Source organism: Orcinus orca, chromosome 16 (genome assembly GCF_937001465.1).
Source record: "Orcinus orca chromosome 16, mOrcOrc1.1, whole genome shotgun sequence".
NCBI classification, from domain to species: Eukaryota; Metazoa; Chordata; class Mammalia; order Artiodactyla; family Delphinidae; genus Orcinus; species Orcinus orca.
This window is the reverse complement of record NC_064574.1, coordinates 71,852,942-71,868,130: the sequence shown is the minus strand read 5'-3', so window position 1 is coordinate 71,868,130 and position 15,189 is coordinate 71,852,942. Positions and strand designations below refer to the sequence as shown.

At 49.4% G+C, this 15,189-nt stretch overlaps 1 protein-coding gene across 1 annotated transcript; it reads left to right on the top strand.

The window, feature by feature from the left end:
• Positions 1–184: 184 nt before the first annotated feature.
• KIF22 (kinesin family member 22) lies at positions 185–14,848 on the top strand. Its single transcript, XM_004268678.3, has 14 exons — positions 185–271; positions 6,882–7,077; positions 8,615–8,742; positions 8,833–8,987; positions 9,214–9,423; positions 9,504–9,734; positions 9,871–10,024; positions 10,151–10,286; positions 12,164–12,332; positions 12,851–13,019; positions 13,403–13,470; positions 14,254–14,466; positions 14,560–14,619; positions 14,710–14,848. The coding sequence occupies exons 1-14, from the start codon at positions 187–189 to the stop codon at positions 14,755–14,757; spliced, it is 2,022 nt and encodes a 673-aa protein (XP_004268726.1). The 5' UTR covers positions 185–186; the 3' UTR covers positions 14,758–14,848.
• The last annotated feature ends 341 nt before the right edge of the window (positions 14,849–15,189 follow it).

Genomic DNA, 15,189 nt, shown 5'->3' with positions numbered 1-15,189 from the left:
GGACGTCAACGGCCGCGTAGCCGACGTGCGCGCATGCATTCTACTCCGGCGGAAACTTTTTCTTGCAAGACCCGGAGGCGAGTCCTAGAGGGCGGAATAGGGGCGAGGCACAAGCTGAGACTTCCGGCGGCAAGTAGCCGTGATTGGTGGAGCCCGGGAAAGAGGGCGGGGCAGCGGGAAATTCGAATGGAGAGGCGGGCCCAAGGAAGGAGTAGGATGGACGCGGGGGTCCCGGCGCGGAGGCGACGCGAGATGGCGACGGCGACCTCGGGTACGCGAGCCCGGGCAGGGTGGGTGCCGCGGTCTGGAGACTTGTGGGGCGATAGGTCGGAGTCCGGTCCCGGCTCCGCGAGTTGTCCGGGAGACCCAGGAATAGCGCGGGGGCGGGGGGCGGGGGGGTGCTGGGAGTATGGGAGTCGTAGGCTGCTTCCTCCTCACTGTTTCTTGCTCTCGACGCAGATCAGTAGACCCGGGTTGAGACCTGGTTCCGGCGCACTTTTGAGCCCAGCGCACTTTTCCCTTGTGAGCTTCAGTTTTCTTCGTAAAATGGGGACAATGACCCATCTCAGATTACAAGAGAAAGCGAGCGAAGAGTAGCTAATACTCTAACCATAGGGACAAAAGGGAGCTGGATGCGAGTCTGGGGAAGGGTTCATGTATGACGTGTTGTTTGGGTGCAGGGAGATCCCTGAGAGAGGTAAGAGTTTCAGACGGGCTGCAGCTGGGTGAGCTGACAGCATAGGATGTGCTGGGATCACAGAAAAGGTAAATAAGGGACTGTTTGTCTCCTTACGCTCTAGCCTTGGCAGTCAGCGCTATTTTAGGGTTGGAAAGGCTGTTAGGACATTCAGAATCTTGTTCTGCTCTCTTCCTGTAGACTGAATTCTGATCAGTGATTATAATGGGCACCATAGTAATTTATTTGAGACCTTAGTGTTTGTCAGCCCCTGTGAAGAAACAGCTATCTAGTAGGATGTCAAACACATGCTGAGCCCTTGCTAGGTGCCAGGCACAGTTGTAAGTACTTTATGGTGATGAATCATTTAATCTCCACACAATGCTATGAGGTGGTTTACTGTTATTGTTCCTGTTTTACAGATGAAGAAACTGAGGCATAGATGGGTTAAAAAGCTTGCCCAAGTTAACATAGCTAGTAAATATTGGGGTCTGAATTCACACCCAAGCAGTCTGATTCCAGAGCCTCTGCCCTTAACCATTATGCCCAAGCACATGATATTCCTGCTGTCTGAGCACAACACCCCCTCACCCTTCTAAGACCCACTGTGTCTGGTACACAGTAGATATCATAAAAATGCTTGAATGAAAATTGTCCCTTCCCTAGAGGAGCTTATAATCTTTTCAGTAGATAGTCATATAAATCTATAACATGAAAAGCAATGAGAGATATATATAACCTGCTATAGGGAGTGCAGAAGCTGAAGTAAACCCTTGGGTATTCTGGGAAGACTTCATTAAGGAAGTGATATTTGAAGTGGGTTTCAAAGGTTGGATAGGAGTTTGCCAGGCTTTGGTGGGATGAAAAGACCACCAAATGATCGATTTCTTTTTTATGATGTAAAGAGAGGCCAAAGATGCTCTCTTTGGCTCAATTTCCTCATCAGTAAAAGAAGAGTTAAGTTGAATGAAGCTTGGAAATTGTGGGAGAGGGGAAAATTAGGAGAAATAATTAGAAGTGCTAGCTTTGCCCAACCTTGAAGTTGCTTTTATGATGAAAGGGCTAGACCATTGGCAGGTGTGTGCATGTGACTCTCCATCTGTCCTCCGCCGGACTGTGAGCTTTGAGGCAAGAATGGCAGTGGCCACTTTTATGAAGAAAACAGGAAACGAACAAGCCAATGTTTTATGTTAGTCAGTCAGATCTTAATTTGTTCAGCAAATATTCCCTGAGAGCCTAGTCTGTGCCTGGCATTGGGAATATAAAGGTGAGCAGAGTTCACAGTTACTTGGAGAAGACAGACAAATATGCAGTTACAGTGGAGTGTGATGAGTGCTTGGATGGAGAGCCCATGGAGAGCCATGGGCTCACCTAACAGAGCCTTAATTGGGCAGTAATTTTACAAGGGAAGGTTTTTTTTAGAGGAAGTAAGGTGTAAGGATTTACCTCAATTGCTTGGGAGGCGGCAGGAGGTGGTAAGGAAGATATTCCAGGGAGAGAGAATAGCATATGCAAAGGCCCAAAGGTGTGAGAGAACTTGGTGTGTTGTAGGGATTGACGGAAATTCATTATGACTGAGAGCTTACAATACAAGGAAGGAAGTGGAGGGAGAATGATTGGAAGAGAATGAGACTGGAGGCAAGGAGACCAGCTGGGAGGCTGTTGAGATGAAGACAACCTTGGCAAAGATTGTGCAGTGGGGATGGAGAGAAGTAGACTCATTTAAAAAGGTAGACTTGACAGATGTTAATGAAGAACTGGTGTGGGAAATGAGAGAGAAGGTGGAGTTAAGAAAGACTCTCCCATCTTTGGGATTGGTTCCATTTATTTACATTAGAGAGCATAGAAGGAAGATGGGGTTGCAGGGAGATGGGGAAGGATTCAGTTTGAGATGGGTGGAGTTTGAAATACCTGAGAACCATGTAAGAAGAGGTGTCAGGGCAACAGCTGGGAATGCAGATCCGAAGTTCAGGAGAGCCTGTGGTGTGGAGGTGTCAATTAGGAGTCATCAGCTTTAAGGCAGTAACTGAAGCCAAGAGAGCAGGTGACCTTGCCCATGATTAGTCAGTCAGTAGTGGTTCTCAACTAGGGGCAGTTTTGTTCCCCGTGGGGACATTTGTGATGTCTGGAGACATTTTTGGTTGTTACACTGGTGGGACAGGGGGGTATGTGCTACACTTCCTACAGTGCACAGGGGGTCCCACCCCCAAAGAATTGTCCAGCCCCCAATATCATTAGTGCAGAAATTGAGCAACCCTGATCTGGAAAGAGGATAGAAGGAGTTTAGGAAAAACATTTAAGACTGGCAGAAACTGAGAAGGAGTGAATAGAGAGCTGGTGGGTGGCAGGGAAACTAAGGGAAAAGTAGTTTCCCAAAGGAAAGCAGATCAAGGGTGTTGAATACTGCTGCGAAGTCAAACAGGATGGGGACCTATCTTGCCTATTGTATTTAGCAGTAAGGAGGTCATTGGTGACCCTGCTGAGGGCAGAAGTGAGTTGCTGCCTTGAGGGGAGTGAGTAGCAAGAGAAAGTGCAATAATAACAATAACAATAGCTTACGTTGCTGAGTACTTACTGCCAGCACTGTGCTAAACATTGTATGTACATTATTTCTCTGACTCCTCACAGTCTTATGAGGGTAGATACTGTCATTTTTATAACAAGTAACTAAGGCTTCAGCTTCCCTGGTGGTTCAGTGGTTAAGAATCCGCCTGCCAATGCAGGGGTCACGGGTTGGAGCCCTGGTCCCGGAAGATCCCACATGCCGCAGAGCAACTAAGCTCCCTGAGCCACAACTACTGAGCCCACGTACCACAACTACTGAAGCCCACGCACCTAGAGGCTGTGCTCCGCAACAAGAGAAGCCACCGCAATGAGGAGCCCACGCACTGCAAGGAAGAGTAGCTCCAGCTCGCCACAACTAGAGAAAGCCCGCGCACAGCAACGAAGACCCAACACGACCAAAAATAAATAATTAATTTTTTAAAAAAGGTAACTATCAAAAAACAAACAAAAAAAACACTAACGCTTGAAGAGGTTAAGAAGCCTTCCCAAGGTCATACAGCTGGTAGATGGAACTTGTCTCCGACTCTAAGGCCCATGGGGATACAAAGATGAAGGGGCTGAGAAGGCCCGAGGAATCACATAATGAACTTTGGAGTTAGACCTTCATCTGAAACTGTCACTAGCTAGCTGTTGACTATGGGCAACCTAGCTAACCTCTCTATACTGACGTTTCCTCATTTGGAAAATGGATGAATATATAATAAAACACTTACTGAGCTTTTATCAAGTACCAGTGCTGTGCTAAGCACTTTTACATGAATTACCTTATTATTGCCTTAACAGCCCAACGAGTAGTTATTTTTATTTATTCCCACTTTTACAGGTGTGGAAATTGAGGCACAGGAATGGAAAATCATTTCCCCAGGTTATTTAGTTAGTTGTAAGTGGCAGAGCTGGGATTAGAACCCAGGCCATCTTACCTTGAATTTTTTCCAACCTTGAATTATTACCAACCTGCTTACTATGTACTAGTTACTCTGTTGACATTTTACTTCTTTCAATCCTTATTAAGCTCTTCCAAGGCCCTCCCCACCCCATTTTATAGACAAGGAAACTGGGGCATATGGATGTTAAATCACTTGCCCAGGGTCACAAGCTAATAAGTGTTAGAGCTGGAATTTAAATTCAGCTCTGTCTAGCCAGAGTCTCTACTCTTTCTTCAACACCAGACTTCCCCTTCCCTTTGTATTGATCACTGAACTTCCTTAAGTGCTTCTGTATCTGCCATCTTCCTCTGTTCTCACCAAAAAAACCCTGGGAAAGATAGGAAAGGAGAGGCTCCTGCACACATTTTTGACAAGTCAGTGAACCTCTTTGCATCTTAGCTTTCTTATCTGCACAGGTGCATCTGCAGGTTTCTACTTACTTCTGACTTTTAGGATTGCCATGAGGGTCAAGTGAAAACTAGATGCCAAGTGCTTTGTAAACCTTACAGTGAGAAATGGTGTTACTAGCTTCATTTGTCAGATGAAGGAACAGAGGCCCAGTTTTTGTTTTTTTTTAATATTTATTTATTTGGCTGCGTTGGGTCTTAATTGCGGCATGTGGGATCTTCCTTGCGGCACGCAGAATCTTTTGTTGTGGCATGCAGGGTCTAGAGTGCACGGGCTCAGTAGTTGCAGCACACAGGCTCAGTAGTTGCAGCACGCGGGCTCAGTAGTTGTGACGTGCGGGCTTAGTTGCCCTGCGGCATGTGGGATCTTAGTTCCCCAACCAGGGATCGAACCTGCGTCTGCTGCATTGGAAGGCGGATTCTTAACCACTGGACCACCAAGGAAGTCCGAGGCCCAGTTTTTGGAATGGACTGTCTGCTATGTGTATAACTTACTTATGCATAAGGTTCTTCCCAGGGTTAGTCCATCTTTTTGTCCTGCTGTTTCTGTGTGGCCAGCCTCTTGCCTTATATGAGGCCTGTGGTTCCCAACAACCAGCTGCTACCACCAGCAAAAAAGGAGAGAGTCAGAGCTACCAAGAACTTTCCCATGTACCCAGTTGGTACATCACAGGGAGGCAATACGACATCCTCATTAAAAGCAGATTTTTAGAGATGAGATCTAGGTTTGAATTCTGCTGTTAGCTGTGAGTTACAGCATGGTATCCTCCAATATAAAATAGAGAAATACCCTCCTCATAAGATTTTTTTCAGCCCATTCAATCCTCACAGAAATAGACTTTTTTTTTTTAGTTTTATCTTAACTGTGTTTTCTGATGATAAAAATAATTCATAATCCCCCCCCCAGCCCCCTGCCAAATGACTTAGATTTAATTATGGGAAGCAAACTAAACAGAAATCTTACCATAGATGATTGCATGTTAGCGCCTTTGCAAACTGAGCTGGGACAGAAAGGGACTGGGGTCTGCTTCTTAACCTCATCCCTTCCAAAGATGTCCACAGTGTCATTATTATTATTATTTTTTAATGCAAACATTACAGCATTACAGAACTGGGTAACAGAAAATAAACCCACATAATCCCCCATTGAGAGAAAACCATCATTAACAGGTTGGCGGTGGGCATATGTATGTATGTATGTATTTATATGTATAATAAACCAGGTAAGAAACAAAGGCACAGAAAGGTCAGGCAGTTCATTGACTGATTTTAGATAGGGGCATATGTCAACTCTTTTAATCCTAGAACAACCCCATGAGGTCCTGGTCTGCTACACCTTGACTGATCAAAGTGTGTCCCACCAGCAGTAGCAGCATCACCTGGGAGTTGATAGAAATGCAGAACCTTAGGCATCTCCCCAGGGACTGAAGCCAAATTCATATTTTAACTAGATCTTCCAGGTTATTTGTGTATACATTACAGTCTACACCCCACTGGACCTACTTACTAAGTAGGATAGGAACTGAGGCCAAGCTTGGGGACACCCACAGCATGGCCAGGGTGGAAAGAGCTTCCCCCAAAATGAGCTGTGGCCCCCAGCCCTCCCAGTGGTATCCGCAGGACCCCAGCCTCCAGGCCTCCTTCCCTGCCTCTGTTGTCACGGTTACGGGGGTCTCTAGTCTACTAAGATGCTGGGGTTTTGTTCTGCTTATTCCTCTGAAGAGCAAAAAGACACAGTGTAGATTATGGTACAAGATAAAATAATAGCCGCATGGCTCCAGGCATAAAACACTGAGGTGCTTGGAAGAGCTGCTGTGCCTCTACGAGTGCCTTCACTGGTAAAATGGGACTAACAGAAGCTACCTCTCAGTGACACCATGGAGATTAAAGTGTGCCTAGCATGTAGTCAGTGCTTCATAAATGTTAACGTTTGCTAAGTACGCAATCTGGTTTACAGTCCCAGCCTATAGATAATCTCTCTCCTTCAAACCCCACCCCACCCTGCCCCACTGCACTCTGCCTGAGACCATGTATTTGATTCATCTTTTTCTTCCATCCTGCCCTTCTGTGCTCGCCATCACCAAGAGAACACACAGTTCTCCTGCCTCACCAGTTCTCCAAGGGGGCCGTGCTTTCACACCTCCAGGCTTTTGCACGTGCCTTTCTTTCTGCCTGGAATGCTTGGCAGTGACCCTACTCATCCTTCAGGGGTCAGCTCAGTTAACTACCTCCTCCTCCAAGACCCCTACCCTTACTTCTCAGCAAAGCTACCACCATACTTCACACCTAAAAATTGTCTTCTTCCAGGAGCCGGTCGCTGTCGGCTAAGCAAGGTGGGAGCTGGCCGGCGCCCACCTCCAGCTCGAGTAAGGGTAGCTGTGCGACTGCGGCCATTTGTGGATGGAGCAGCTGGAGAAAGTGATACCCCCTGTGTACGGGGCCTGGACAGCTGTTCTCTAGAGATTGCCAACTGGAGGAACCACCAGGAGACTCTCAAATACCAGTAGGGTTCAGGCCACTCTCCCTCCTATCCTCTCTCTCCTAGGCCTGCTCACACTGTCACTTGCCCAGACAGTTTCTCAGACCTTCCTCCTCAGGATCCTTGCTCCTTCCTTAGCACAGCTTTGTTCGCCACACCTTCGTTTGTTCATTCAGAAAATGTTCATAGGTGCCCACTGTGATAGGTTCTCTGTAGGATACTGTGGGGAAGACTGGGGGCTGAATCAGACACAAGTTACTGTTCATGGTCTTACAGGGGAAATAGGCACAAAGTGGGGAAGGAGCAGCAAAGGTAAGCAGGGGAGCCCCACCTCGGGTCTTGGGGAGGTGTGGGAAGGGTTGGGGGAGCACAGACCAGCTAGCCAACCCAGGCTACAGCTGGGTGGTGTTGGAGACAACCACTTACGTTTGGGGACAGAACTCACAAGGGCAGCTACTTTAAAATTCCTTTGGAGATTTAAAGTTCAGCCTCCTTGGCCTGTTATTCTAGGCCAGAGGGTGGCAAACTACAGTCTGCAGGTCAAATCTGCCGAGAATCTTTTTTTTTTTTTTTTGCTGTACGCGGGCCTCTCACTGTTGTGGCCTCTCCCGTTGCGGAGCACAGGCTCCGGACGCACAGGCTCAGCGACCATGGCTCACGGGCCCAGCCGCTCCACGGCATGTGGGATCCTCCCAGACCGGGGCGTGAACCCATGTCCCCCGCATCGGCAGGCGGACTGTCAACCACTGCGCCACCAGGGAAGCCCTGCTGAGAATCTTTTTGTAAATAAATCTTTATTGGAACACAACCACACTCGTTTATTTACATATTATCTGTGGCTGTTTTCTGCCCGACTGCAGCGGCAGAGTTGAGTAGTTGTGAAAGGAACCATGTGTCCACAGAGCCCCAAATATTTACTATCTGGCTTTTTATGGAAGAAGTTTGCCAACCCTGTTCTCGGCCCTTGACAATTTGGTTTCAGTTTCTTTCCAGCCTTATTCCCCCTAACACATGCTACACTCCACGTATACTAATCCCTGCTGTGGCCTTAGCCACAGCTTCTCCGCTGGAGTGCAGTGAATGGACTACAGGTGTGTTGAGTCTCATCTAGTCATAAGCAGCATCCTCTCTTTACTTCATTACTGTGTACAAATACTACTTTCTGTATATCCTGTGATATACCCTGCCCTTTCATACCATGTCTTGTTTGTGTGCTATTTTTGATAGAGTATCTTTCTCTTCTCTGGCAAAATCCTCCTTCCCCGGGCAGAGTGCTACTCCTCCTTGTGCGTTCCCACCTTCGTTTCCTGAATTGCAGCAAAGTATGGGTATCTATCTATGCCACCAGGCTGCAGAACTCCCAAGAGCAGGGACATCAAATTCATCTCTGTGTTTCTACGCCAATACAGAGACTGGGATGGAACGGTGTTCAGTGGGTGCTTTCTTAGGTCTTTGTGCAAGAAAAAGGATAGAGACTCTTAAATCTGAGACCAGTTTTATCCTCTTGGTCTGGGCGAGAATGGAACCCTCCACTAATCCCCTCCTTTCTTCCTGCCTGCAGGTTTGATGCTTTCTATGGGGAGAGGAGCTCTCAGCAGGACATCTATGCAGGATCAGTGCAGCCCATCCTAAGGCACCTGTTGGAAGGGCAGAATGCCAGTGTGCTTGCCTATGGGCCCACAGGAGCAGGTGAGGAAGCCAGATACAGAACAGCTATGGGTCAGAAAGGACTCGGGAGTGGGGAAGAAATTCTCACAGCTCTTTCCACTCCTTTTCCAGGGAAGACGCACACAATGCTGGGCAGCCCAGAGCAACCTGGGGTGATTCCCCGGGCTCTCATGGACCTCCTACAGCTCACAAGGGAGGAGAGCGCTGAGGGCCGACCATGGGCCCTCTCTGTCACTATGTCCTATTTAGAGATCTACCAGGAAAAGGTGAGGCCCCTTTCTTATCGGGGAGGGAAGAGACAAAGGGTCAAAATCAGACCCAGTTCTGGAACATGAAGCTCTGCTCGAGCAAGAAGGCGTAAGACCTGGAAAGACAGAGGTTGGGGTAGTGGATGGCACAACTCTGAGAATCAGCAGAGAAAAGGAGCCCGATAGCCAGGAAGTAAGCAGCCTGTAACTGGAGGATTGGCCCTACCTCCCACTGCTCAAACAGGTATTAGACCTCTTGGAACCTTCATCAGGAGACCTGGTGATCCGAGAAGACTGCCGAGGAAACATCCTGATTCCGGGCCTCACGCAGAAGCCCATCACTAGCTTTGCTGATTTTGAGCGGCATTTCCTGCCAGCCAGTCGAAATCGGACAGTAGGAGCCACCAGGCTCAACCAGCGCTCCTCCCGCAGTCACGCTGTGCTCCTGGTTAAGGTGAGGCCCACTGACAGGCTTGAGGACCAGGGAAGCCCCTGGAGCCTGAGCTAAACTGGAGCCCTTGCTCTTACCCCCAGGTGGATCAGCGGGAACGTTTGGCCCCATTTCGCCAGCGGGAGGGAAAACTCTACCTGATTGACTTGGCTGGCTCAGAGGACAACCGGCGCACAGGCAACAAGGGCCTGCGGCTGAAGGAGAGTGGAGCCATCAACACCTCCCTCTTTGTACTGGGCAAGGTGGTCGATGCGCTGAACCAGGGCCTCCCTCGGGTGCCCTACCGGGACAGCAAGCTTACTCGCCTGTTGCAGGTCAGGCCTCCCATCTCGGGTAAAAGGAGCTGGAGAAGGAGGTTCTTAGGCCTCCTGGGGTGTTGGGGAACAGCAGTCAGATAAGGGGAAGGTGGGGCTTCTGACCCACCCACCCTGCCCCATCCCCGTCCCTTAGGACTCTCTGGGTGGCTCGGCCCACAGCATCCTGATCGCCAACATTGCCCCTGAGAGACGCTTCTACCTAGACACAGTCTCTGCACTCAACTTTGCAGCCAGGTCCAAGGAGGTGATCAATCGGCCTTTTACCAATGAGAGCTTACAGCTTCATGGTGAGGACTGGGGTTGGTAGGAGTGGAAAGGCCCAGTCTGGACAGCTGGGGAGTTTGCTGAGTCCACCAAGCGTCAGCATGGAAGTTGACACCCCCTTTTTCCCCTACCCTGCCATCTTCCCCTAGTCTTGGCACCTATTAAACTGTCTAAGAAAGAACTGCTAGGCCCATCAGAAGCAAAGAGAGCCCGAGGCCCTGAGGAAGAGGAGACTGGGAGTCCTGAACCCCCAGCAGCTCCATCTTCTACCTCCCAGAAACTCAGGTGAGCAGAGAGGGAGGGGTCTTGGGCATATTCCCTTTCCTGTTGTGTCTGGGTTGGGTGCAGAGTAGCATTGGGTTTAGCCTGTCGGATCCTTGAGCTGTAAACTTGTTCTTCCACTGGATTCACCCAAAATCCTCTACTGAATTCACTGAAGTGCTAAGATCAACCTCCAGCCTTGACGCTGCAGCTGGGGGCCGTAAGGAGGCTCCCCCTTGAGCTCCTAGCCCCGCCTTTCTGTTTTCCAACCCCTTTAGGCAGTCAGCAAAATCTCACATTTTGGCACCCATGTTTCAAGGATGAGTACTTTTGCTTCTGGTTCAAGGAGTAATGAGGACCCGGTCTTTCAGGTCCCAAGGGTAAGAGCAAAGCAAAGGAGATAAGAGATGAAGAGAGATGTCTCATTGAGACTCAGTCTGTATGTTAGAGTCCAACCTTTCTGTGACTTTCCATGGAGTCAGTTGCTGTCCTAACTTTGCCCTGCTTCTACCCTCAATCCAAACAAAGCGTCTCTAACCCAGGGAGGTGTGTGGCCTCCCTCCCTGGTTCTGATAGCCCCACCTCATGGCCCAGTATGCACTAATATTCAGGTCACCCCTGTTTAGTGGTCTTGCTTTCCGTGTCTGGCCACCTAGCCCTTCAAGGAACCAGCTGCAGTTTGAACTTTGTCCTTTTTCTATCCCTAACCCAAATAAAGCTTCTCTAAACTCTATAAGTCCTAAGACTAGAGGCGGCCAAGGATTAGTGTACAGTCTGCCCCAGGGGACTATTGTAGTGAAGGATGGCATACATAAAAAGGTGCCTGGTGCTTGTGTTCACTTGGAACCCCATCTCTCAATCTTGTCCTTAAGCCATTTGTCAGCAGTCCCCTCGCCTATGTGTACAGACTCAGAGAAACACACACACCCATACATCTGTATTATGTGTGAAGCAGGCAAGGTCTCTGTCAGATAGGCATCTTGGGTAATCTCGGAGAACGGGCACATCAGACCTAGACAGACCCTGCCTTCAGGGAGCTCAAGTTTCAGTAGAGGAAGCAAGATGAGAACATCAGTATACCATGCAAGGTCGATAGTACAGAGCACAATAAGGAAGGAGGATCCTCTTGTTCTGTGAGAGCCGGGAAGGAAGATATGACTTCTGTGTTCACCCATATTTTCTGATCCTGCTCTTCTAGGCACTTATACACAAAGAACAGGACAGTCTCTGTCCTCCAGGAGCTAGTTCACAGTGTAGGAAAGAAGATATACAGTCAAGCTGGCATCGTGGGAAAGGGGGCATCAAACTGACTTTGAATGATAATTGAGATCAGGTGTGAGGGGAAAAATTCCAGACAGAAGGAACAAATGTTAGACATTATCATGTTCAGATTAAGTCAGGACTCTGTTTGAATGGGCCTTTCCTACTGCTCACAGGAGAAAGGCTTGGCATTTGAGGTCTTCAGTAGTTTTCAGAGCCCTGCTGAAGATGACCTCCTCTGAATCTTTCACCGACTACCCCTCCAAATGGACAGGCACCTGGCCCTTGCTATCACCTTATCACGGTCTCTTACTTTGTTAGACAGTGAGTGCCTTCAGGGCAGGGTGGTGTCCTAGACCCCATGAATACCTGCCACTCAGGTGTTCATTAAATGCTTCTTCTCATCTGATCTCCTGGCATCCCTGAGAAGTTACTTGGGCAGGTAGAGATCAATCCCCCTTCGCCTGAAGAAGGCACAGCACCCAGAGAGTCTCGATGACTTGTTCAGGGTTGCCTAGCAAGTTAACACCAGGGTTCTGGAATCACAGAAACACCAAGTTAAGGCAGGATGAGGGGAATCTGCGGCTGGAGAGGGTGATGAGAGAAGAGGTAAGTGGGGAGTAACCTCTTTGTCTGCTCAGCCCCCTACAGAAGCTAAATAGCATGGACCCAGCTATGGTGGAGCGCCTTCTAAGCTTGGACCGTCTGCTGGGCTCCCAGGGGAGCCAGGGGACCCCTCTGCTGAGCACCCCGAGGCGAGAGCGGATGGTGCTTATGAAGACAGTGGAGGCGAAGGATCTGGAAATTGAGGTAAGTGTTGGGGGGTTGGGGCTGGGATTCCTACTGGCCTTGAGAAGCAGCCTGAGGATCTTCAGATAGGGAAGGACACTGAAAGGCTGGACCAGCATCCAGTTTTCACCCAACACTGGAATCCCTCAGTTCTCCAGCTTCTGCTTGAATGTCCTTAACATGGCTGAACTTTGAAAAATAATTGAGGTCAGATGTGAGGAGCTGAGAGAAAAAAAAAAATTCCAGGTAAAAGTACAAATGCAAGACACTGCCATTTCCTAAAACTCAGTTCATATTAAGTGAGGACTCTCTGCTTGAACTTCCCTTCAGTATTTCATAAGGAAGCTTGTTCCACCTCTGGACAGCCCTGATCATTAGAAAGCCCTTAATTACATTGGGCTCCAGTTGTCTCCTGGTAATTTCTCCTGTTGGTCCTCGCCCTGCCCTTTTAAGGCCTCAGAGCCCTGCACACTCACTGTCCTAATCTACTGCCCTAAAGTTGGTTCTGGGTCATATCTCTCCCTGATCCTTTCTAACAGAGGCTTAAGATGAAGCAAAAAGAACTGGAAGCCAAGGTGCTGGCCCAGGAGGCTGCAGACCCAAAGGAGAAAGAGAACTACTCTCCCACAATGCTCCGACCCCTTGCCCGCCGCACAGTCACAGTGGCTAAGCCCCTCAAAAAGGCTGTGGTGATGCCCCTACAACTGAGTAAGTTTGGCTCTGGTGGCCAGGAGGGCCCAGATAACAGAGATCTTAGAAGGAAGGAGGTGTTTGGAGCAGCTGTCCTCATGTCACTCATGTCCTCCCACCATGGGAAGGGGGAGGAGGATGTGAAATAAGAGCTGGGTGCACTGCTCCCGGGCATTTAGTACCATGGGGTAGATTGACCAGTGCATGACTGATTATCATGCAAGACCAACTGAGATTAGTTTCAAATACAGGTATAAGAAAGGCCGTGTGGAAACAGAACAAAAGAAGATTAACTCAGGCTGGAGGGGAACTGGGGAATCAGTAATGGAAGAACCAAGTGGCTACTGGGGGGCTGAAAAGTGGCCTCTGCTGTGATTCCAGCTCACAATTCTTGCTTTCAGTTCAGGAGCAGGCAGCATACCCAAATGCCGAGATCCATATCTTGAAGAAGAAAGGCCGGAAGAGAAAGGTGAGACTAGCGGAAGGCTTAGGCTATACCTAGAACCCAGGAGAAGTAAGGGGTAGAGAGCGCTAGTGGGAAGAGTACTGGCCAAAGAGTTACATGGCCTGTCAGAACACTTATCAGCTATTTACAACTCTTCCAAGTTGCTTACCCTCTGAATGCAGTGATGTCTCACAGGGCATTTAGGATGAAATGCAGTAATATGAATGTACTTAGTGGGTTGGGTGTCCATCACCTGTTACTTTCCTTTCTTCGTGATGGCTCTTACTCTCAGTAGCTACTTACTAGGTACAGTGTGCAGCCTGGGTCCTGCTCTCTACAAACTTCAGAGCCCATTTAGGCAAACAGCCTAAACAGTCAAGAAATGAAACAACACTGAAAGACCTACCTAAAAACTGAGATGACATCGGGAGTGTGTCACTTGTTGAGTACCTTCTATGTGTTTTCCTAGGGGTGAAAGCGCTTATTCTTTCCTTTTAGAAGTGAGGAACCAGATTTAAGAGCTTACTATGTGTTTTACATTCATTAACTCATTTGATCTTCACAGCAACACTATTCTACTCTTTCACAAGTCGGATAAAATGAGAATCAACCCAGAGAGTGACCAGAGGGAAGGGTTTTGGGACAGACACTGTACAGAAGGAGAAAAAAAGAGGCTGGGGAGGGCCGGGAGGTAGGTGCTGTTAGGTTCCTATCCTTGGCAGAGGAGTCCAGAGTGGTGAACAGCACCCGGCAGTAAACCACTGCTGTTACTGCTGTTTCTGTCACTCACCTCCTCCTGCCTCATAGCTGGAGTCCCTGGATGCCTCAGAGCCGGAGGAGAAGGGTGAGGACTGCTGGGAGCTACAGATCAGCCCGGAGCTACTGGCCCATGGGCGCCAAAAAATATTAGATCTGCTGAATGAAGGGTCAGCCCGGGATCTGCGCAGCCTGCAGCGCATTGGGCAAAAGAAGGCTCAGCTCATCGTGGGCTGGAGAGAGCTCCACGGGCCCTTCAGCCAGGTAATGGCCCAGGGAGGACAGCCCCGGAATGGAGTTGGGTGGGGGGAGCCTGGCATTCCCTAGACCCCTTCCCCATCGCTGCTGTCCTGCCAGGTGGAGGACCTGGAACGCGTCGAGGGCATATCCGGGAAACAGATGGAGTCGTTCCTGAAGGTGAGCTCACGAGACTCGGGCCCCCTCCTCCCTCTAGCCTGTGCCCTGCCCGGCCCTAACGCCGGTCTCCCTTTCCCTCCTGTGTTGCAGGCGAACATCCTGGGTCTTGCCGCGGGCCAGCGCTGTGGGCCCTCCTGACTGCCGGCTGTCCTCCTCCCTCTGCCTTTTTTTTTTTCTTTTTAAATCCTTGTGTAATTGCTTGTCCTGTAAATACAGTTTTCACTCCGTTGCTTCAGCCTGATTCTTGGGACTGCGAGGGCGGGGCCGCGGTATAATTGCTTTTGGGATGGGCCACAAGCTTTACGGGTTAACTTCTTTGGGCGCCATCTTTGGGAAAACACGAAGCAGTGCAGGATTGTAAATAAACCGCTGGAGTGGGAGGGGGAAGGGACGGTGGCCGAGAGGACACAAAAAGCTACCGCGAGAGTCCGAGGACGACAACCGTTAGGCGGGCGCGCGCTTAGAGTTTAGCCCCGCCCCATCCGTACCCCCGGCGCGCGCTCCCCTACACTCCCGCTCGGCAACGACAGCGAGCTTGTGCGCGTGCGCGCGAAATAACGGCCGCTGGTG

Bases quoted from the DNA above. Each gene is read 5' to 3' on its own strand.
- KIF22 (XM_004268678.3), top strand. From the start codon at position 187: ATGGAGAGGCGGGCCCAAGGAAGGAGTAGGATGGACGCGGGGGTCCCG. The intron at 9,424-9,503 runs GTGAGGCCCACT...TCTTACCCCCAG, and splicing joins ACGCTGTGCTCCTGGTTAAG to GTGGATCAGCGGGAACGTTT. The intron at 10,025-10,150 runs GTGAGGACTGGG...ATCTTCCCCTAG, and splicing joins TGAGAGCTTACAGCTTCATG to TCTTGGCACCTATTAAACTG.